The sequence below is a fragment of the Neoarius graeffei genome, chromosome 28, assembly GCF_027579695.1.
Source record: "Neoarius graeffei isolate fNeoGra1 chromosome 28, fNeoGra1.pri, whole genome shotgun sequence".
NCBI classification, from domain to species: Eukaryota; Metazoa; Chordata; class Actinopteri; order Siluriformes; family Ariidae; genus Neoarius; species Neoarius graeffei.
In genome coordinates, this window is record NC_083596.1 from 47,019,546 (window position 1) to 47,043,107 (window position 23,562).

Genomic DNA, 23,562 nt, shown 5'->3' on the forward strand with positions numbered 1-23,562 from the left:
GTAGTCTGAGCGTGAGCAGGGGTTATTTGAGAGAGAAGGGAAAACATTGCAAAGCTGACTGTGAAATTAATCAGTACTGCACTGAAATTGAAAGACCACACCCTTGGTCAAAGATATGACTAAAACTCCATATGTTTATACACTCACCCTCATGAAAGAGAGAAAAAATGAGATCACACATCTTCCCAAGTCTTCTGTGATATGCTGTCGTAAGCAGTATATACGTAGATGAGGCAGTAGCAAAGCACATCATTCTGTTATCTGTTCAATTTTTTTACATTGATTAATGTCTGTGTTTTTAATGAAAGGAAGTGGGAATCTGACATTCTGTATATTCCTTTATGCTCTACAATAGCACATCGAAACATTACAAAATATTTAACTATATATTTAAAATACACAGGGGGAAATGCACATATGGTACACTGACACACTGTATACTGATAAATATATGCATATATCAGAAAATAGTATTTTCCAAAAAAATCACAAGATATTTCTGTTCCATAATGGGAACTAGTAATATATTAGTACAATGCTACATTATACATATTTACTGTGTGTGATGACTGATTGTTGTCTAGTTTTCCTCTTTTTGATTAAGACCCACATCAGCTGTGTTTTAACCAGATTAACAGATACTTTCCACATTTTCAGATGAAACAATTCACATCTGTAATAATGCATAAAGTCTTCTCACTGTATTTTTTACTTTCACAGGTTGTGTTGCCAGACAGAAGTAAATATCAACCACAATACATATTTCCACTGCGTGATGGTCCATCCCAGATGCCTCCGAGCCCAGAGACGTCTACTGCGCTTCTGGACACAGTTAATATCAGGCTTCCTTTTTTGCACAGTAAAGTTGTAACTGGCATTTGTGGATGTAATTTCGTATTGTAGTGCTTGACAAAGTAATCCTGAGCCCAGGTGGTTATATCAGCTATAGATGAATGATAGTTCTTGATGTAGTCTCGTCTGAGGGATTGGAGATCATAGGTGCTCAGCTTAGGCTTGAGCCCTTGCCCTTTCCACACCAAAATTCTTCCAGATTCCTTGAATCATTTAATATTATGCACCACAGAGCATGAAATATCCACATCCCTTCGTATCTTTCTTTGAGGAACATTGTTTTTAAACATTTCAATAATTTTATCATGCCTTTGTTGAAATCTATATATCTTTGACCCATATTTGCTCCTCAAAGCCTAGGCCTATCCTGGATACTGATTTTGTGCCAAATCATGATTACAATCATCTATTGACATCACCTGTTTCAATTAACATCATTTAGTTGTTTTACCTCATTCCTAGCCCTAAATTTCCCCTCTCCCAGCTTTTTTTGGAATGTGTTAGAGGCCTGAAATGCAGGAATTGATGTATATTAACAAATGAAATGAAGTTGACTGGCGTTACGGTGATGTAGTGGTTAGCACTGTCACCTCATAGCAAGAAGGTTCTGGGTTTGAGCCCAGTGGCTGAAGGGGGGCCTTTCGGTGTGGAGTTTGCATGTTGTCTATGTGGGTTTCCTCCGGATGCTCCGGTTTCCCCCACAGTCCAATGGCATGCAGGTTAGGTTAATTGGTGGCTCTAAATTGAGTGTAGGTGCGAGTGTGAATTATTGTTTGTCTCTATGTGTCAGCCCTGCGATGATCTGGCAACTTGTTCAGGGTGTACCCCATCTCTTGCACATAGTCATCTGGGATAGGCTCCAGCTTGCCTGTAACCCTGCACAGGATAAGTGGTTACGGATAATGGATGGATGGATGAAGTTGACCAGACCAAACATGAAATATCTTGTGTTTTTGCTGTCTGCAATGAAATACAAGTAAAAGTAAATTTAGAAATCACTGCTCTTTTTTTTTTTTAGTTGCATTTCCCAACTTTTTCTGATTTGGGGCTCTAAGAAGGCAAGCCAGTGGAGGCACTGTGATGCTCTGGGCAATGTTCTGCTGGGAAACTTTGGGTCGTGACATTCACGTGGATATTACTTTCACATGTGCCACATACCTAAACAATGTCATAGACCAAGTACACCCCTTCAGGGCAAGGGCAAGATAATACGCCCTTCCAGACTGTAAAAATTATCATGGGTTACTGAGGAACAGAATGGTTTGAGGCTTGGCCTCCAAATTTCCCAGATCTAAATCTGATCAAGCATCTGTAGAATGTGCTGAACAAACAATTCTGATCCATGGAGGCCCCACTTTGCCCCCTATAGGGGAGTATTCCAGAAAGTGTGTTTAGTGAAAACTCTGAGTTTGGTAACCCTGAGCTGAGGGAAACTCAAGGTTTTCCATTCCAGAAAGAGTGGTAAAGCAAAGGTGACCAAGGGGGACCTACACAATGTTAGGCAGGTGGTTTTAATGTTATGGCTGATCAGTGTATATGTGTATATTCAATCTGATTTGGTGTGTTGAAACATTTGATTGCTCAGTTTATGTTCAATCAATGAAACTGTCCACACCTTGTCTCCTGTTTTTAACAGCCCTTGGCAGAAATGGAAGTATTCATTCCGGAACTGGTTGAAAATTATGCTGAGGAAAAGAACAAATATGAATATAGGTAACATGCCTGCATTTTTATTTTAAGGGTGGACAAATCAGTAGCCAGGCATCCAGGAGAAGCAGATTTCATGTCCAGGGTTTTAGATTTTTATTCATAATGCCCAGCAGGCAAGTAGATTCAATAATGCAAAAAAGAAAGAAACACTAGTTGTTAATACAAAGCAAAAGAGGTTATTTTTATGTACATTTGAGGTAAGAAGTTCACATCTGCTCATCATGGATATGAACATCATGGCAATATTGGCCTTTTAATGATTTCTTTGAACTCTTCTTTTTCTGGGGCAGCAGAATGATTATATACCATATATCTTTAAACATTTAAACAAATATTAGGTGTGATTTCACACCTAATTTTTGTTTAAATGTCCCTTAGCAAGTTTCACCTTGACCAGATGCTTTTGGTAGCCATCAACAAGCTTCTGGCAGAATTGTGGTTGGATATGTGACCACTCTCCTTGGCAGAATTCAATTACATTTTTTGATTTTCTCATATGGACCTGATTTTTAAGCATAGTTCACAATTTTTGATTGGGTTGAAGTCAGGAATTTGGGAAGTCCTGATTTGGCCTGCTTGTCATTTTCACAACCAGCTTTGATGCGTGTTTGGGATGACTGTCTTGTTGGAACACCCAACTACCGTATGTCCAAGTTTCATTCATTTTAGCCAATGGTTTGAGATTATGCTGAATAATTCTGATGTCCTCTTTTTTCATTATTCCATCCACTTTGTGCAAGACACCAGCTCCACTGGCAGTAAAACAGGCCCAAAGCATGATGCTACCATCACCATGTTAAACAGTTGGTACAGTGTTTGTGGGGTTGAATGCCTCATCTTTACTCCTCCAAACATACCTCTGGTCATTGTGGCCAAATGTTCCTTCAGAAGGCTTTTTCTTATGCTCAGCCACAAACTTTAATCATGCTTGATTGTGTCAATTTTTGAGCAGGGACTTCTTTTTTGATTAGCAGTCTCTCAGTCCATGGCAATGTAAAATTTGCTGGATTTTGACAGTGATGCTGCTATTCCAGCAGCTTCCAGTTCATGGCAGGCCTGTGCAGGGCCATAACCAGGATTTTTCAAATACTGAGGTCAAGCATGGCTGACAGCACCGAAGGCCCCCCGGCACAACTTAAATAAATAAATAACAAACCAAGGATAAATTTGGTGGTGGACACATTTATTTTAACAATTCTACAACTGTGGCACCATAGCTGTGGTGTTTTTTTCTGACATAAAAGTAGAAAGGTAGTGAACTCTTGAACTGAGTATACATACCAGTTACCTAAAGTATTGGCATTATTTACATTGCAGCATACACATGACAGAACGGGTGTGAACTGCTGAATTGTAAGCTTTAGTATTACACCTTATAATAGTGTGTGTGTGTGTGTGTGTGTGTGTGTGAGAGAGAGAGAGAGAGAGAGAGAGAGAGTGACAGTTTGTGTTATTTGTGGGTGTCTGTATGTGTAGAGACATTCTGAGCAGTAATGTAAAGGCATCAGTCTATCTGGCTGTCTTGAATTGAGATCCATTTGCATGCATTCTCTGAAACAGTGTTCTCACCATTGCCTGTAATGTAAGTTTGTCTCATAACACATTTACTTCAACAATTCTAAAACTGTGCCATCATAACTGTGGAGTTTTGTCTGACATAAAAGTCAAAACTGAACTGAACTGAGTGTATTGCTCAGCTACTTGAAGTATTGGCATTATTTACATTTCATTATCTTAAATTACATTAGAATGTAGGGCTATTAGTTCTGTGTGAAGACTATGTATTAGAGAGAGTGTGTGAGAGTGTATTATTTGTGTGTGTGTCTATGTGAGTGAGTGAGAGAGAAAGAGTTATGAGAGAAAGAGAGAGAGTTACTCAAACAAGCCCGTTTAGTCAGCCCTGCACAGGGCTGCCTGTGACAACGTAGTTTTGAATGTTTCTCGAAATGCTAACTAAAATGTAATAGGCAATGACAATGAAACGTTTCCCCTTGGAAAGTTGGCATGACACCGCTGAACGGTCTGCCACTGCACTGACAATATTTTCTCACCTTCCCGCCTTCTCTTTCCCTGCTCTTCTGTTGGCTGTCCAAACCTTAATTTAGTTTGTTGCAACGTTTTCATTTTGCACTCAGGTAAAGCTCTATAATGCGATGTGACTATTAGCCTACGTTAGGTTAGGTAGGCATATGTGATAGAGCATAGACTACACCCTGCCTGTTTTATCCAAAACCCAACTTCCCCGGCCGACACTAGTATAGGCTACATCGCATGACGCTGCGTTAGACACGGCAACGATAGAGATAGAGGCTGAGAGATTTCAGATGACATTAGACAAATGTGAATTTTATTGGGGGGGAAATACAGATGCAGGCATGCAAACTGGTCAGGGGTGAAAAAGGTGAGAAGGGTGCACGGACACACGGCACGGGCGCAAAAGTACATTTTGTAGTCTACGTTACAAAAAAAATTGCAACCAGTGACATCTTGAATTTAATACAATACAAAATAACTTTCCGGGTGGCACGGTGGTGTAGTGGTTAGCGCCGTCGCCTCACAGCAAGAAGGTCCGGGTTCGAGCCCCGTGGCCGGCGAGGGCCTTTCTGTGCAGAGTTTGCATGTTCTCCCCGTGTCCGCGTGGGTTTCCTCCGGGTGCTCCGGTTTCCCCCACAGTCCAAAGACATGCAGGTTAGGTTAACTGGTGACTCTAAATTGACCGTAGGTGTGAATGAGTGTGTGAATGGTTGTCTGTGTCTATGTGTCAGCCCTGTGATGACCTGGCGACTTGTCCAGGGTGTACCCCGCCTTTCACCCATAGTCAGCTGGGATAGGCTCCAGCTTGCCTGCGACCCTGTAGAAGGATAAAGCGGCTAGAGATAATGAGATGAGATGAGATAACTTTCCATAAACATGTCTTAATAAGTTACTGTTGAGTGGCTGATAAATTGTACCATTTATTTGTCAGTGGCCGGTAAATTGTACCATTTATTTGTCAGTGGCCGGTAAAGTTTGAGATTTTGTGAAGTTAATTTTCACCCCTGTGTACAACACAGTGGGCTATTTACAAAAAGGTATATATTGCTGCCTGTGCTATCTAACAGACCTACCCCAGAGGACACACCTGGCCAATCCCTGTCTGTCAATTTTCTTAAAGACATCACCTATGTGAAATCAGGGGCGGATCTAGAAAAATATTTATGGGGTGGCAAGAGGGGGGCAGGAATTTTTGAGGGGTGGCAACATATTACAGACGTGTATATATACTGAATTTAATCACAGTTATCACAGTTTGACGACAAATAGTATGTACACACTACAAAAGGGCACGGGCTGCCATTTACAAACTCGTACAGACAAACTCAATCTCATGCTTTTATTGTTTACGAAGAACACACATTCTCAGATGAGGTCTATACCGTTTCTGGACAGTTTTATACTGTATATGCAAAAGAACAGACATTAAAAAACAACAACATGATTACACAGCAAGTCTAACATAGAAAGAAAAATACCGTTTTTTTCAGAGTCAAGAGACTCCCTGTGACCCCGCTGTGCTATGTTTTCTGTGGCTGTTAGAACTAAAATTTCAGCTAATGTTTTAACGTAGTATTGATTTTAACAAAGTTATCACGTTTTTACAATATATTTATCATGTAATATAACATCATGTAATTTCATGATACAAAATTATTACGTTATTTCATGATATTTTCATGTAATAACGTGAAAACACCTTATCAAGAAATAACGTGAAAATATGGTTTAATGTCCTAGGCTAGGCCACTTCCATTAAAAGCAGACGGCCTCGCCTAGCCTACTGTAGAACTTGGGTCGAGCAAAAACACTGAGCATAAACATGGCTGAATCCTGAATGACTCCTATTTGTATAAATAGGGGACTACATAGGCGGCAAAACATAGTGTTTTTCCTGCCATGGAAGTGCACTTGTATACTGAAGAGGAAGCAATTTACATTACAGCCTTGAATGAGGATTCAAAATGGTGGCTCGGCTCAGTTTTCCCTTCCTCCTTCAGTATACAAGTGCGCTTCCATGTTTATGCAGGAGGGCTGATAGAAGTGGCGAAACATTTTACTTTTTATCGTTTCTTTCACAACTTGAATGCGTTGAAACAAAAAATTATGACAAACGAATGCCGCTTACACTAAAATATCGAGGGAAATTTGTAATAAAAACTTTACGGTCAGCAGTTTCGACGCGGAAATTCTCGGTCGGTCGGGTTACCGGAAACAAACTTTTTTTTTTTTTTGGCCTTACATGTATAGTTAGCTAAATAACGTTCTCCAACCTGATTTTTATCCTCTCAAAATCAGCATCACAATTATGCTAGCACTGTTCATTCATTATAATTTCATTTCTTGATAGACAGTTAATCAGCTTTTACTTCTGTCCTCCCGTGTCTCCTTTCCTCGCGACTCCTGCCTCCCTCGCTTCGCACCTCTCAATTTTCCAAAACAACCAATCTCTGGCGTTATCTTGTGCTGCATTCGCCGCAGTCGGACATTGGAAATTCGCGCACGTAAATGTCAAATTGGCCGTAATTTTTCTTTGAATTCGTCGCTGCCAACTGGGGTGGCAAGGCTTTCTTTTAGGGTGGCATTTGCCACCCTATGCCACCCCGGTAGAGCCGCCCATGGTTATTCACCCCTGAGCGCGCTGGAAACTGCTCCATTGGTATGTTCAGATCCAGTCGCGAGATGAGGTTGCCAGATCTCTCTATAAAAAGGTGACTTTGCGGTCTGAATCTGTGGGATATTCGTAAGCGAGGACTGGCAACCAGCAGTGGGTTGCGCACCAGCTGATCAGAACTCCAATGGAAAAGAAGTGCGTGTTAATGTTTATCTCGATTGGCTGTAACCTTGTAAGTGAAATGTTTGGCAACAATAACGTTGTAGCCTGCCTACCCCCCCAAAAAAAAAAACTCTTTGGATCTACACGATTCACACAAGTGACCTATTTTGGGACCAAAACGGCGAATTTCGCTGAAAGGTGAGGAGTTTGCATGTGTGCAGATGACATGTGGATGTGGACGCTGCGTTTTACATTGATCACTGCTCGAATTCAGCGTAGACCAATTTTAAATTTCTGAAAAAAATACCGAGGACATGACCTCAGTGTCCTCAATGGTAGTTACAGCCATGGGCCTGTGTCTTGTTGGTTCCTGGGTTTTTCCTGACAATCTGAACCAATTTCCTTTCAGCTGAAGGTGGCAGTTTGGATTTTCTTCCGGTCCTTGACAAAATGGATACACATCCCAATGACCTGTACTTACATACAGTTGTTTGAACTGATGATCATGGTATCTTCAGTTCTTTTAGAAATGGCTACAAGAGATATTCCTAACTTGTGTAACTCTGCAATCCTCTTTCTCAGATCTACACTGAGCTCCTTGGACTTTCCAGTTGTACTGTGTGTTGGTTTATCCAATGAGGGCTGTCAAATAAACTCTTTTTATGTTGATACATTAAACCTACCAGGTGTAGTCAATCATGATCACTAACAGGAAGTTAAGAGGCCTTGGCAAATTACAAGACATTTTGGAAATTTCAACACCAGTGAATTAATAGTCTAAATGGGTGTATCTATGTTTGGCTCTGTTAAATGAATTAAAACTTGAGCACTGCATGGTTTTTTTTCCTATTAAAGATGTATGTTGTACAATCATTCTGCCCCAGCAAAAAAAAAAAAAAAAAAACCTAGAAAAGCACTCGGAGAGCGCAGACCTCCGCCAAGCGGGAAAAACCGGAAGGCCAAAAGGGTCATACATCTCCCAATGATAAAGAATCCTTCAAAAAAATCCGGACGGTGATCCGGATCATCACCAAAATTTAATCATTTGTTCCTTGTCATAATACACACCTTGTCTGAAAATTTCATCAAAATCCGTTCATAACTTTTTGAGTTATTTTGAACACAGACAGACAGACAAAGACAAACCAACGCCGATGAAAACATAACCACCTTGGCGGAGGTAAAAATTCAAAGAAATCATTGAAAGCCCAATATTGCCACTGTAATCATGTTCATGATGAGTATATTGACTTGAACTCTACATTTAAACTTAAACTACTACTTTTTCCAAATCCCACAGCCTGCAGCAAAACTCACCAAAACATGTGAACCCCTGACAATCACACCCATACGTGCTTACAATATATATATATATATATATATATATATATATATATATATATATATATATATATATATATACACACACACACACACACACACACTAGGGTATCTCAAACAATCAGAATATCATGAAAAAGTTATTTTTTCATAATTTAATTCAAAAAGGTAAACTTTCATAAATTCTATATTCATTACATGTAAACTGAATTATATCAAGCCTTTTTTTGTTTTAATTTTAATGATTATGGCATATAGCTCATAAAATCAGAAATCCAGTATCTCAAATTATTAGAATATTTCCTAAAAGCAATCAAAAAAGGATTTACAATACAGAAATGTCCAACTTCTAAAAAGAATGTTCATTTATGCACTCAATAATTGGTTGTCCTTTACCCCAAATTACTGCATCAATGCAGCATGGCATGGATTCTCTATGGGGTTCAGGTCTGGCGATTTGGCTGGCCAATCAAGCACAATAACATCATGGTCAGCAAACGATTTGGTAGTAGTTTTGGCACTGTGGGCAGGTGCCAAGTCCTGCTGGAAAAGGAAATCAGCATCTCTATAAAGCTTGCCAAGAGGCATAAAGTTAAAGATGACTCATTCCCTTTTATGTTTTAAGCAAAAACTATTTTTTTTTATTTTCATCTTTTACATTTTCAAAATGACAAAAAAGGAAAAGGGCCCGAAGCAAAAGTTTGGGCACCCTGCATGGTTAGTACCTAGTAACACCCCCTTTGGCAAGTATCACAGCTTGTAAACACTTTTTGTAGCCAGCTAATAATCTTTCAGTTCTTACCTGGGGGATTTTCACACATTTGTCCTTGCAAAAGGCTGCCAGTTCTACAAGTTTCTTGGGCTGTTTTGCATGCACTGCTCTTTTGAGATCTATCCACAGATTTTCAGTGATGTTTAGGTCAGGGGACTGTGAGGGCCATGGCAAAACCTTTAGCTTGTGCCTCTTGAGGTATTCCATTGTAGATTTTGAGGTGTGTTTTGGATCATCATCTTATTGTAGGACCCATCCTCTTTTTAACTTCAACTTTTTTACAGATGGTGTGATGTTTGCTTCCAGAATTTGCTGGTATTTATTCGAATCCATGCTTCCCTCGACCAATGAAATGTGCCCTGTGCCACTGGCTGCAACACAACGCCAAAGCATTATCGATCCACACCCATACTTCAGAGTTGGAGAGGTGTTCTTTTCCTGGAATTTGGCACCCTTTTTTCTCCAAACATACCATTTGCACATTGTGGCCAAAAAGTTCTATTTTGATTTCATCAGTCCACAGGACTTGTTTCCAAAATGCATCAGGCTTATTTATATGCTCATTTGCAAACTTCAGACGCTGAATTTTGTGGCTAGGACACAAGAAAGGTTTTCTTCTGATGACTCTCCTATGAAGGTCATATTTGTTCAGGTGTCACTGCATAGTAGAACAGTGCACCACTACTCCAGGGTCTGCTAAATCTTTCTGAAGGTCTTTTGCAGTGAAACAGGGTTTTTTATTTGCCTTTCTAGCAATCCAATGAGCAGTTCTTTCAGAAAGTTTTCTTCATCTTCCAGACCTCACCTTGATCTCCACTGTTTCTGTTAACTGCCATTTCTTAATAACATTACAATCTGAGGAAACAGCTACCTGAAAACACTTTGCTACATTCTTGTAGCCTTCTCCTGCTTTGTGAGCGTCAATTATTTTATTATTCAGAATGCAAGGGAGTTGCTTAGAGGAGCCCATGGCGGCTGATTTTAGGGACAAGTTTGTGGAGTCAGAGAATTTATACAGCTTTGAAATCTGCATCATCTGACCTTTCCTAATGAAGAATTTGTACAAGCCACAGCTCAATAAGCTAATTAAGGTCTGGAACCTTGATAAAAGTTACCTGAGAACTCAAATGTATTGGGGTGCTCAAACTTTTGTATGGTGTTCCTTTTCTTTTTTCACTCCCCAATTGTACAAAACAAAAACAAATCTTGCAGAAAACGTTGAAAAGAAATGTGTCGTCTTTACCTTTGTCTTTTGATGATCAGTTCATCTTCTGCTCACTTAACTATTCACAGTAATAGACATTTCAGTAAGGGTGCCCAAACTTTTGCATGCCACTGTGTGTGTGTGTGTGTGTGTATATATATATATATATATATATATATATATATATACACACACACACACACACACACACTTTATATAATGTGTGTGCGCGCGTGCACGTGTGTGTGTGTGTATACGGTATATATATATATATATATATGTGTGTGTGTGTGTGTGTGTGTGTGTGTGTATATATATATGTAGCAGTCCATGTAGGTGGGTGGAGCACAAAAGGACGGCAGGACAGAACTGATCTCACAAAACTCTTTTATTTGCACTTTGCAGTTGCAAACACACACTCAGACACACGCGCACACATCAGCCGTCTGGTTGTCGAGAGAGCTCCCTCTGCTCTCACTCTCTCTCCTTAAATAGGGCGCGGTCACTGGGAAGACACACAAACACATTAATTAACAACAGGTGTAGTGATTCTGCCACTTAACTTCCCTGACTCTGCCCTTCTGTCACAGACCGATGCTAGACTACGCCCCCGCTGCCACATACCCCCACCGCCCGACTCAGGCCGGGCAGCCGTCCGGCCCGCAGCCAACTCCCCCCCCCCCCCCCCTTGACGGGAGAGGAAGTCTGCTACGAACATCTGCGCCCCCGGCCTGTGGCTCACCTTGAAGTTAAAGGGTTGGAGTGCCAGATACCAACGGGTGATCCGCGCATTGGCATCCTTCATGCGGTGGAGCCACTGGAGGGGCGCGTGGTCCGAACAGAGGGTGAAAGGGCGTCCCAGCAGGTAGTACCAGAGGGCGAGGACCGCCCACTTGATCGCCAGGCACTCCTTCTCGATGGTACTGTAGCGCCCCTCACGCACCGACAGCTTGCGACTAATGTCCAAGATGGGGTGATCCTCCCCCTCCACCTGCTGGGACAAAACGGCCCCCAGCCCTCTGTCCGACGCATCCATCTGCAACATTAAGGGGAGAGAAAAGTCAGGGGAGTGTAAAAGTGGCCCCCCACACAGTGCAGCCTTAACCTTAGAAAAAGCCCGCTGGCATTGCTCCGTCCACTGGACCGGATCTGGTGCCCCCTTTTTAGTGAGATCAGTCAGCGGGCTGGTGAAGTCCGAATAATTAGGTATAAACCTACGATAATAGCCAGCCAGCCCCAGGAACTGTCTCACCCCCTTTTTGGTCTTGGGCCTCGGGCAGGCCGCAATCGCTGCAGTCTTGTTAATTTGGGGACACACCTGCCCGTTGCCCAAGTGGAAGCCCAGATACCGTACTTCCACCCGCCCAATCGCACACTTCTTCAGGTTGGCCATGAGACCCGCCCGTCTCAGCGACCTAAGGACGGCTCTCAGGTGTTGTAGATGCCGCGGCCAGTCATTACTATAAATAATGATATCATCTAAGTACGCGGCCGCATAGGTGGCGTGGGGGCGGAGGACCCTGTCCATCAGCTGCTGAAACGTAGCGGGCGCCCCAAACAGCCCAAAAGGAAGTGTGACGAATTGGTGTAAGCCGAACGGTGTGGAAAAGGCCGTTTTTTCATGGGATAATGGAGTCAAGGGGATCTGCCAATAACCCTTTGTTAAATCCAGTGTCGAGTAAAAACGAGCCGTGCCTAGCCGATCGAGCAACTCATCAATACGAGGCATTGGGTACGCATCGAATTTAGACACCACGTTGACTTTTCTATAGTCCACACAGAACCGGACCGACCCGTCGGCCTTGGGTACCAAGACCACCGGGCTGCTCCAGTCACTGTGGGACTCCTCGACGATGCCCATTTCGAGCATGGCCTCGAGTTCTTCCCGAACCACCTTTTTCTTGTGTTCGGGTAACCTGTAAGGGCGGCTATGCACTACCACCCCCGGGGGTGTCTCAATGTGGTGCTCTATGAGGTTAGTGCGGCCGGGCAGGGGTGAGAATACGTCCGAAAACTTGGTCTGCAACTGGGCAACCTCCACGAGTTGGGTCGGCGAGAGGTGGTCTCCACAGGGGACCGGAGAGGGACGTGATGCTAATGTTCCTTTTTGAACCTCCGGCCCCAGCTCCGCCTTCTCCGGAACCACCGACACCAACGCCACGGGGACCTCCTCGTTCCAGAGTTTGAGTAGGTTGAGGTGGTAAATCTGTAGCGCCCCACACCTGTCCATTCGCTTTACCTCATAGTCGACGTATCCCGACTCACCGTGTGACCTCAAAAGGTCCTTGCCACTTGGCGACTAATTTAGAGCTCGATGTGGGCAACAGTACGAGTACTTTCTCTCCTGGTGCAAACTCTCTAAGGTGCGTACCCTTGTTGTACAAGTGGGTTTGCCGTTCTTGGGCCTGCCGCAAATTCTCCTGGGTTAGGTGTGTGAGTGTGTGGAGTTTTGCGCGCAGGTCAATAACGTATTGAATTTCATTTTTGCTTGGTGAAGGTCCCTCCTCCCAATTTTCTCGCAGCACGTCTAAAATGCCGTGCGGCTTACGCCCATATAATAATTCAAACGGGGAGAACCCCATGGAGGCTTGGGGGACCTCTCACACTGCAAAGAGCAAGGGTTCGAGCCATTTATCCCAGTTACGCGCGTCCTCACTTACAAATTTTTGAATTGTTTTTAAGGGTGCGATTAAACCGTTCCACTAAACCGTCCGTTTGTGGGTGATACATGCTGGTGCGGATCGGCTTAATACCTAATAACCCATACAGTTCGTTCAGTGTTCGTGACATAAACGAGGTACCTTGATCAGTCAGAATCTCTTTTGGGATTCCAACTCGGGAGATGACGCAGAAGAGTGCCTCCGCAATACTGCGTGCTGAGATATTGCGAAGAGGCACTGCTTCTGGGTATCGCGTTGCATAGTCCACCAGAACTAATATAAAGCGGTACCCTCATGTTGACCGATCTAATGGCCCGACGAGATCCATCCCAATTCTTTCGAACGGGGTCTTGATTAACGGTAGAGGGCGCAAAGGCACTTTTGGAATGGCCGCTGGATTTACTAACTGGCATTCGCGGCATGCCGTACACCACCTACGGACATCGCCGCGAATCCCCGGCCAATAGAATCGGGCCATTATTCGGGCTAGTGTTTTATCTTGCCCTAAATGTCCAGCCATGGGATTAAAGTGAGCCGCCTGGAATACCAATTCCCGGCGGCTCTTCGGAATTAACAGCTGCGTGACTCGCTCTTTAGTTTGAGTGGCCTGCGTCACTCGGTATCATCTATCCTTCATAATCACGAAGTAGGAGAAGGACGGGATGGCGTTCGGCTGGAGCGTTTGACCATCGATTACTCTCACTTGGTCAAACGCATGCCGCAGAGTCTCGTCTCACGATTGCTCTAATGGGAAATCCGCGAGGGATTCCCCAATAGAGAGAGGAGGAGCCGGCGGCTCCTCACTCTGGCATGGAGATGACGTAGACGGCTCTGTGACAGCTGCTCCCGCCAAAGCGACACCGGGACCTCCCCCTGTCAAATGTCAGGACCCACTCTGTACTAAGTGTTTCATTAAACCCCGAAATCCCGGCCAATCAGTCCCCAAAATTAAAGAGTGGGTAAGGCGATGATTAACCGCCGCCTTCACTATAAATATTTCCCCTCTGAAAATAATGTGGACCGACACTAAAGGGTAGTTGTGAATATCCCCGTGCACACACAACACCTTCACCAATTGTGCTCCCCCCAAAGCCTCGTCTTGCACCAGGTTTTGGTGGATTGAGGTCTGATTACAGCCAGAATCCACCAACGCCTGATATGTATCCCCTTGGATACTCACCGGTATGCGATACGCTCCGGCCCGATCGAGGGTGGCTCCTGGCGCATTGGGGATCTGAACCACCACGCCCACCTCCATTATCGAGCACTGCTGTTGGAGGTGGCCCGGTTCCCCGCAGCGCCAGCAAACCGGCCCGGGCTTCCTCTCTGCACTAGTGCTCTGGGGCTCACTCACCTGAGGGGGGGGGGGGGAGAGACAGACACAGAAGGGAGACATGGAAGGGCACCGCGGGTGCGGTGGGCCGGCTGAGGTGGTGCCGGCCCCTGTCTCCACGGTGGGGGAATGGGGCGAGGAGAAGACACAGGAGGAGGGGAGAGAGAGAGGAGAGAAGAGAAGAGGTTGTCTGCTGTCCTGCCATTGGGACAGTCGCCAGATGATCCTCCGCCAGCTCGATTGCCTGATCCAGCGACGCCGGGCGGTGGCACTGGACCCACTCTGCGGTTCCCGCTGGTAGACGCACGACAAACTGTTCCAGTACCACCTGGTCGATGAGTCCCTCAGCGTCACAGCTGTCGGCCCTCAACCACTGCCAGCAGGCGTCCCAGAGTTGCTGGCCAAACACGAACGGCCGGCCGACTTCCTCCAAGCGCAGAGCACGGAAACGCTGATGTTGTTGCTCCGGGGTGCGTCCCACCCGCTGGAGGACGGCCCGGCGAAGGTCTGCATAGGCCAGCCGGCGGTCGGCGGGGAGCTGTAGTGCGGCCAGCTGCACCTCTCCTGTTAGCAGGGGGAGGAGGCGCGCCGCGCGCTGTTCCACCGGCCACCCCGAGGTCTCTGCTACCTGCTCAAAGAGCGTGAAGAATGCCTCGGGGTCGTCCTGCGGGCCCATCTTCGTGAGGGTGAGGGGGGAAGGGCCCGCGGCGGTGGAGATGGTGAACCCCGCCGATGCGAGGAGGTGCCGGAACGCCCGACGATCTTCCTGTTGCGCCAGTACCAGGGCCTCGAACCGTTGTTCTTGCTCCTTTCGGAGGGCGAGCAGCACCTGGTGCTGGCTCTGTTGGGCCGTGGCGAGGGCGTGGATCAGGTCGGCGAAGGTGGAGGACTCCATGGGGCTGTTGTCTTCTGTGCTCGGGTCCCGGGTTTCGGTACCACTGTAGCAGTCCATGTAGGTGGGTGGAGCACAGAAGGACAGCAGGACAGAACTGATCTCACAAAACTCTTTTATTTGCACTTTGCAGTTGCAAACACACACTCAGACACACGCACACACATCAGCCGTCTGGTTGTCGAGAGAGCTCCCTCTGCTCCCACTCTCTCTCCTTAAATAGGGCGTGGTCACTGGGAAGACACACAAACACATTAATTAACAACAGGTGTAGTGATTCTGCCACTTAACTTCCCCGACTCCGCCCTTCTGTCACAGACCGATGCTAGACTACGCCCCCGCTGCCACAATATATATATATATATATATATATATATATATATATATATATATATATCCTTCTCACCCCAGCGGGGGGGTGGGGGGGGTGGTATCCATGTCATCCTCAAGCTCGGGTCCTCTACCAGAGGCCTGGGAGTTTGAGGGTTCTGCGCAGTATCTTCGATGTTCCTAATACTGCGCTCTTCTGGACTGAGGCTTTAGATGTTGTTCCTGGGATTTGCTGGAGCCACTCTCCCAGTTTGGGGGTTACTGCCCCAAGTGCCCCCACTACCATGGGGACCACGCAACCCTTGACCTTCCACATCCGTTCCAGCTGCTCTTTCAACCCTTGATACTTCTCAAGTTTCTCATGTTCCTTCTTCCTGATGTTGCCGTCAGCTGGGATCGCCACATCTATCACCACCACCCTCTTCTGCTCTTTGTCCACCACCACTATGTCCGGTTGGTTATCCAGGATCTGTTTGTCAGTCTGGAAGCTGAAGTCCCACAGAACCTTGGCCCTGTTGTTCTCAGCCACCTTCTGTGGTATGGCCCATTGGGACTTGGGTACTTCTATTCCATACTGGTTGCAGATGTTCCTGTATACTATCCCAGCCACTTGGTTGTGCCTCTCCATGTACACTGATCCAGCTAGCATCTTACACCCTGCTACTATGTGCTGGACTGTTTCAGGGGCTTCTTTGCACAGTCTGCATCTTGGGTCTGATCTACTCTGGTAGATCCTGGCCTCTATGGCTCTTGTGCTTATGGCCTGTTCTTGTGCTGCCATGATTAGTGCCTCTGTGCTGTCTGTCAGTCCTGCATTATCCAGCCACTGGTAGGATTTCTTTATATCAGCCACTTCCTCTATCTGACGGTGGTACATGCCATGTAGGGGTTTGTCCCTCCAGGTTGTCTGTTCCTCCTCCTCCTCTGCGCTCTCATCAGGGTTCTGCTGCCTGAGACATTCACTTAGCAGTTCATCCTTTGGGGCCATCTTTCTGATGTATTCTCGGATTTTCAATGTTTCATCCTGGACCGTGGTCTTGACGCTCACTAGCCCTCAGCCTCCCTCTTTCCGCTTAGTGTATAGTCTCTGGGTGCTGGACTTGAGGTGGAACCCTCCATGCATGGTGAGGAGCTTTCTAGTCTTGATATCTGTGGCTTCTATCTCCTCCTTTGGCCAGTTTATGATACCAGCGGGGTATCTGATGACTGGTAGTGCATACATGTTGATGGCTCGGACCTTGTTCTTACCATTCAGCTGACTTTTCAGGACCTGCCTTACTCTCTGGAGGTATTTGGCTGTGGTTGACTTCCTTGTGGCCTCTTCATGGTTTCCATTAGCCTGTGGGATGCCAAGGTACTTGTAGCTGTCTTGGATATCACCTATGTTGCCCTCTGGTAGGTCAATCCCCTCAGTCCGGATCATCTTGCCTCTCTTTGAGACCATCCGGCCACACTTGTCCAATCCGAATGACATCCCTGTCATCGCTGTAGATCCGGGTGGTGTGGATCAGCGAGTCTATTTCTCGCTCGTTCCTGGCATACAGCTTGATGTCATCCATGTAGAGCAGGTGGCTGATTGTTGCCCCACTACGGAATCGGTACCTGTAGCTGCTCTTCGTGATGATCCGACTGAGGGGGTTCAGGCCTATGCAGAACAGCAGTGGTGATAGCACATCTCCTTGGTATATGCCGCACTTGATGTTGACTTGGGCAATGGGTTTTGAGTTGGCCTCTACGGTTGTCTTCCACATTTCCATTGAGTTCTGGATGAAGGTCCTTAGGTTCCTGTTGATCTTATACAGTTCCAGACATTCCAGTATCCATGTGTGTGGCATTGAGTCGTAGGCTTTCTTGTAGTCAATCCAGGCAGTGCACAGGTTGGTCTGTCTCTTCTTACAGTCTCGGGCGACTGTTCTATCGACCAGTAGCTGGTGCTCGGCTCCTCTGGTGTTACTGCCAATCCCTTTCTGTGCCTCGCTCATGTATTGAGCCACATGCTTACTCATTTTTGCCGCAATGATGCCTGACAGGGCCTTCCATGTTGTGCAGAGACAGGTAATTGGCCGGTAGTTGGATGGGATGGGTCCCTTCTGGGGGTCCTTCATGATTAGGACTGTCCTGCCTTGGGTTAGCCATTCTGGGTGGGTCTCATCCCTCAGCAGCTGGTTCATCTGTGCTGCTAGGCGTTCATGGAGTGCAGTTAGCTTCTTCAGCCAGTACGTATGGATCATATCGGGGTCTGGTGCTGTCCAGCTCTTCATCTTTGACACTCTTTCTTGGACATCTGCCATTGAGATGGTTACTGGTTCTTGTTCTGGGAGGTTGCTGTGGTCAGCTCTTAGGTCCACTAACCATTGGGCATCGGTGTTGTGTGATGCCTTTCTTTCCCATATGTCTTTCCAGTATTTTTCCACCTCAGCTCTTGGTGGGTCTGACCGGTTGTTGTTCCCCTGCCACTGAGAGTACACCTTGTCCTTGCTGTATCTCTTCAACTGGGTGGCCAGAGCTGTTAGTCGCTGTTTGGCAGTTTCAAGTGCCTCTGGTATGGAGAGTGAGTTGTACTTCCTGGGTGCCCCTTTATTCACCATGTTCCCTTTCTGTAGTTCAGCTACTGTAGCTGGCTAACTTCTCTCCGTGCTGCCTTTATCTTGGCCTCTAATCGTCTCTTCCATGGTGGATACTGTTTATGTCCCGAGCCCACCTTGTGTCCAAGCATCTCCAATGATTACTGTTGCTGTACTGTGTATCAGCTTGTTGGCCTCAGTGATGGTTCTTGTGGAGATTGTCTTCAGAGCAGCATTCACATCTACTAGTAGATCTTCTGAAGGTACTTGGCAACTCAGCTTCAGTATTCGTCGGGGGCTCCAGGTTTCCAGTTGGGTCACGATCTTCCTTCTCAGGTCAGCAGCTCTTGTGGTGAGGCTGTTAGCTGTTGGGGCCTGGTACCCAATCTCTGGTTGTGGGGATGATGATGACATCTCCCCGCTGTCCTGTCTTCCTGGCTCCCCCTTGCCGTAGCATCATTGTTGTGATAGTAGATTTCGATTGCGGATGTTGGAACACTGGGCTAATAGCTGTTTCTTTGTTAGCCTTGATTGTGGGTTTCGAAGTATCCAATGGTCCCACATTCGCTGCATGTATCCCCTCTCTCTGGGATTGCTTGTATAGTAGCATTCCAGCAAATCCATATTTTCTGTCCTCGTCCATCGATGTCTTGTTCCAGTAGCCCATTTCTCATCAGTTTGCCCTGGTTCCCTGGCAACTGACGCAGACCTTGTTGACCCGGGCGACGTCTGAGCCGGTATGACTCTGTCAGTTATGTCTTCACTCATTCCTGAGGTAGGCTGATATATCATGAGGGGTCTTGCCTAAGGACCCTTACTGGATGATGTTTTGCCCCGACCGGGATTCGGACCCCGATCTCCTGCGTCATAGTCAGTGAGCATTACCACTGTACTATCCAGCTGATATATATATATCATATATATAATGTGTGTGTATGTGTGTGCATGCTATAACAGCCTCCACATTTCTGTGATGAAATGTATTATTTGTCCACCCCTACAGTCAAAGAAACTCTTGATTACTGAAAATATTATTGACGGACATGTTATTCCAGAGGGGCGGCACGGTGGTGTAGTGGTTAGCGCTGTCGCCTCACAGCAAGAAGGTCCTGGGTTCGAGCCCCGGGGCTGGCGAGGGCCTTTCTGTGTGGAGTTTGCATGTTCTCCCCGTGTCCGCGTGGGTTTCCTCCGGGTGCTTCGGTTTCCCCCACAGTCCAAAGACATGCAGGTTAGGTTAACTGGTGACTCTAAATTGACCGTAGGTGTGAATGTGAGTGTGAATGGTTGTCTGTGTCTATGTGTCAGCCCTGTGATGACCTGGCGACTTGTCCAGGGTGTACCCCGCCTTTCGCCCATAGTCAGCTGGGATAGGCTCCAGCTTGCCTGCGACCCTGTAGAAGGATAAAGCGGCTAGAGATAATGAGATGAGATGTTATTCCAGGTTTTCTTTTTTTCAGGTTTCTCTGCCCTCATGCTGGTCAGTTTATGTGCAAATTGACCAACCTTATGTTTGAGATGGAAGGGAAAGGGGAAGTGCTGTACAGAATAGTGTCCTGGGACAGCTGTTTCTTGGATGGGTTAGACCAAATGGAGCCTGCAGGACCTCTGTACAGTATTGACTGCCATGAAGGGTCTATCTGTCATCTACATCTTCCACGTTGTGAGACCTGTAAGTTGACTTATGGCTAACTTTTATAAATCCATGATTAAATATAATATACAGTATAATTATAAGCAACTTAATAAAAGTGAAATCTACCTTCTAACAGTGTGTGAATACTGTGTCATTTTGCAGTGATGTATTTAACATGCCTAAAAGTGACTTATAAATAAACCTGGTCTGTAATCAAAAGCATTGTAAATTACACAGTGTACACCACTCATAATACACCCATAATGTTAAAACCACTGACAGCTGAAATGAATAACACCGATTAACTCATTGCAGTGGCATCTGAAAAGGGGTGGGATATATTAGGTAGCAAGTGAACAGTCAGCTCTCAAAGTTGATGTGTTGGAAGCAAGAAAAATGGGCAAATGCAAGGACTCTGACAAGGGCCAAATAGTAATGGCAAGACAACTGGGTCAGAGGATCTTCAAAATGACAGATCTTGTGGGGTGTTCCTGGTATGCAGTGATTAGTATCTACCAAAAGTTGTCTAAGGAAGGACAGCTGGTGACCCATCTGGTTCGATCCCACAGAAGAGCTACTGTCACACAAATTGCTGAAAAAGTTAATGCTGGATATGATAGAAAGGGGGCGGCACAGTGGTGTAGTGGTTAGCGCTGTCGCCTCACAGCAAGAAGGTCCTGGGTTCGAGCCCCGGGGCCGGCGAGGGCCCTTCTGTGTGGAGTTTGCATGTTCTCCCCGTGTCCGTGTGGGTTTCCTCCAGGTGCTCTGGTTTCCCCCACAGTCCAAAGACATGCAGGTTAGGTTAACTGGTGACTCTAAATTGACCGTAGGTGTGAATGTGAGTGTGAATGGTTGTCTGTGTCTATGTGTCAGCCCTGTGATGACCTGGTGACTTGTCCAGGGTGTACCCCGCCTTTTGCCCGTAGTCAGCTGTGATAGGCTCCAGCTTGCCTGCGACCCTGTAGAACAGGATAAAGCGGCTTGAGATAATGAGATGAGATGATAGAAAGGTGTCAGGGGACACAGCGTATCATAGCTTGCTATGTATGGTGGTGCGTCGCTGCAGACCCGTCAGAGTGCTGACCCCGTCCACCACTGAAAGCACCTACAACAGGCACGTTAGCATCAGAACTGGACTATGGAGCAATGGAAGAAGGTGGCCTGGTCTGATGAATCACATTTTCTTTTATATCATTTGGACAGCCAGGTGCATGTGCATAACTTACCTGAGGAAGAGATGGCACCAGAATTCATAACTTCATCCATAAACCGTTTGGTCCTTGAAATAAACAATGTCTCAGATTATGATGTTGTTCATCTCCAATGGTATCTCTCTCTCTCTCTCATTATCTCTAGCCGCTTTATCCTTCTACAGGGTCACAGGCAAGCTGGAGCCTATCCCAGCTGACTACGGGCGAAAGGCGGGGTACACCCTGGACAAGTCGCCAGGTCATCACAGGGCTGACACATAGACACAGACAACCATTCACACTCACATTCACACCTACGCTCAATTTAGAGTCACCAGTTAACCTAACCTGCATGTCTTTGGACTGTGGGGGAAACCGGAGCACCCGGAGGAAACCCACGCGGACACGGGGAGAACATGCAAACTCCGCACAGAAAGGCCCTTGCCGGCCACGGGGCTCGAACCCGGACCTTCTTGCTGTGAGGTGACAGCGCCAACCACTACACCACCATGCCGCCTCCAATGGTATCCTTACCAAAAAAAAAAGAAACCTTCACCATGACATATTGTGTCTGAGAATAGCTCTGGGCACATATCATGCAAGAAAAATTTGCTTAAAACCAAGGAATTGTGTGTACCTGAGACATTCCTCTGTTTTAAGGGCAAGTTCTAACCTTTATGTGGAATTCTTACATAACTTTCTAAATAGTGCTAAATTCTGTAGTTTTGTCTGAGGTTTGAATACAAATTTTAACAGCTCTAATGATGGCATTAGCACATACAAGAGTAAATCATGAGCCTCCATCATGAGCCAAATTAGATAAAATTGTAAACTACTGGAGTAAATATCCAGTTCATGTTTATTATGATGTAAAATGTTTTGTTCTGGTTGTTCTATATGTTACAGGCTCAGATGTGGTGGAATTTACTGTGGCACATGTGACTGGTGGTAATGTGGAGATAATTCAGCCACTAAAAGTAACAAACACACACGTCATCATAGACATTGAAGGTCTCTCCCTCTTTGGTCTCTTAAGAGCACTGCTATATAAAGGTTATTCTATCAAGGCCCAAGTTCTACTGTTCTATAAAAAAATAATTGGGACGCACAGGATGAGTAAACTGCACATACACCTTTTGCCACAGAATGTGCCAGTTGAAGAGGTAATCTGCTTTTATTTATATATTATCTTTAACATGGCTTGTGTAAGTGTGTTTTATCCTGATGCTGTTATCATGGGAAGTGATAAAAGATGTATTATTAGACACTTTTGAGAAAACACAATTTTACTAAAATTTGTATTTCTAAACTCTTTTATATTTAGCATTTAAAGTGAATACAATTTCATTTTGTTCCCTTGAAGGTGCAGAAACAACATGAGTGCAACACGTACATCGAGACAAGCTCCAAATGTACACTGACCACTGGTAAAAAATACCAGCCATATTGTACAAATACTGACCACAATTATGTGTTCCAACCCAAGGTAAGGTACAACTCATACTATTATATAAAAGGCTCATCACCACCTTGGTCCTTTTTAATGAAACATGGTTGACCTTTCAGACATTCATTTGAAATAAACTTTCCATTGCCTGTTTCCTTAGGTTGAGGAGTTTGAGTGTGACTATGGCCCCAACTATCACCCTACATTTGAGGTGCTCTTTAATAGTGATGTTGATAAAGTCACTTTAGGTCTTTTGGATGAAAATGACCAGGTGGTGTGGGAACCTCGTATGGTCTTGCTTACAGGTAAGCGAATGCTTTTTTTTATATATAAGAAGCTCCTGAACCTTGCGGCCGTACAGTCAACCCTGCAACAGCTCTTTCACATTTTAGATCTGTTTTGGTGTTTTCACAGCAGTAGAGCTGTGTTACTTCAGCCTACAGTGATGTCACACTCATTTCCTCCATTGTACATTATTGCGCCCCCTCCTGTCTAAATAATGCATTTACAGGTAGGAAAAACTAAGAGATTATGCTGTCAGATATATTAATTGCGATTCAGTTTTTATTCATTCATTCAAAGGAGGAATGTGGACCTGGTCTTGGGCCACTCCTCCCCAGCTACAGACATCAATGCTACCCCAGTCCAACATCTCTGATCATCACTTTGTATCCTTCACCATCATCACCCTCCCTATACTGCCTAAAATCAGCGATCAATATCTCTCTCCCACTCACCAAAATCTCCTCTTCATCCATAGCTTCCTGCACCATATCTTCTCTTCCAGACCCTGACTCCTTTTCCTCCCTACCATTGGAGTTAGC

At 45.4% G+C, this 23,562-nt stretch overlaps 1 protein-coding gene across 2 annotated transcripts in view; it reads left to right on the top strand.

The window, feature by feature from the left end:
* Window positions 1-673: 673 nt before the first annotated feature.
* LOC132875547 (uncharacterized) overlaps window positions 674-23,562 on the top strand; it is a 29,251-nt gene continuing 6,362 nt past the window's right edge. The window contains exons 1-6 of one of the 2 annotated variants that reach the window (XM_060912404.1): window positions 688-831; window positions 2,489-2,565; window positions 19,926-20,137; window positions 22,198-22,454; window positions 22,655-22,777; window positions 22,899-23,043. In XM_060912404.1, the coding sequence (XP_060768387.1) occupies window positions 790-831; window positions 2,489-2,565; window positions 19,926-20,137; window positions 22,198-22,454; window positions 22,655-22,777; window positions 22,899-23,043 (856 nt within the window). In that variant the 5' untranslated portion in view covers window positions 688-789. Of the gene's footprint in view, window positions 832-2,488; window positions 2,566-19,925; window positions 20,138-22,197; window positions 22,455-22,654; window positions 22,778-22,898; window positions 23,044-23,562 lie in introns of both variants that reach the window. The other variant, XM_060912405.1, reaches the window with a different exon arrangement.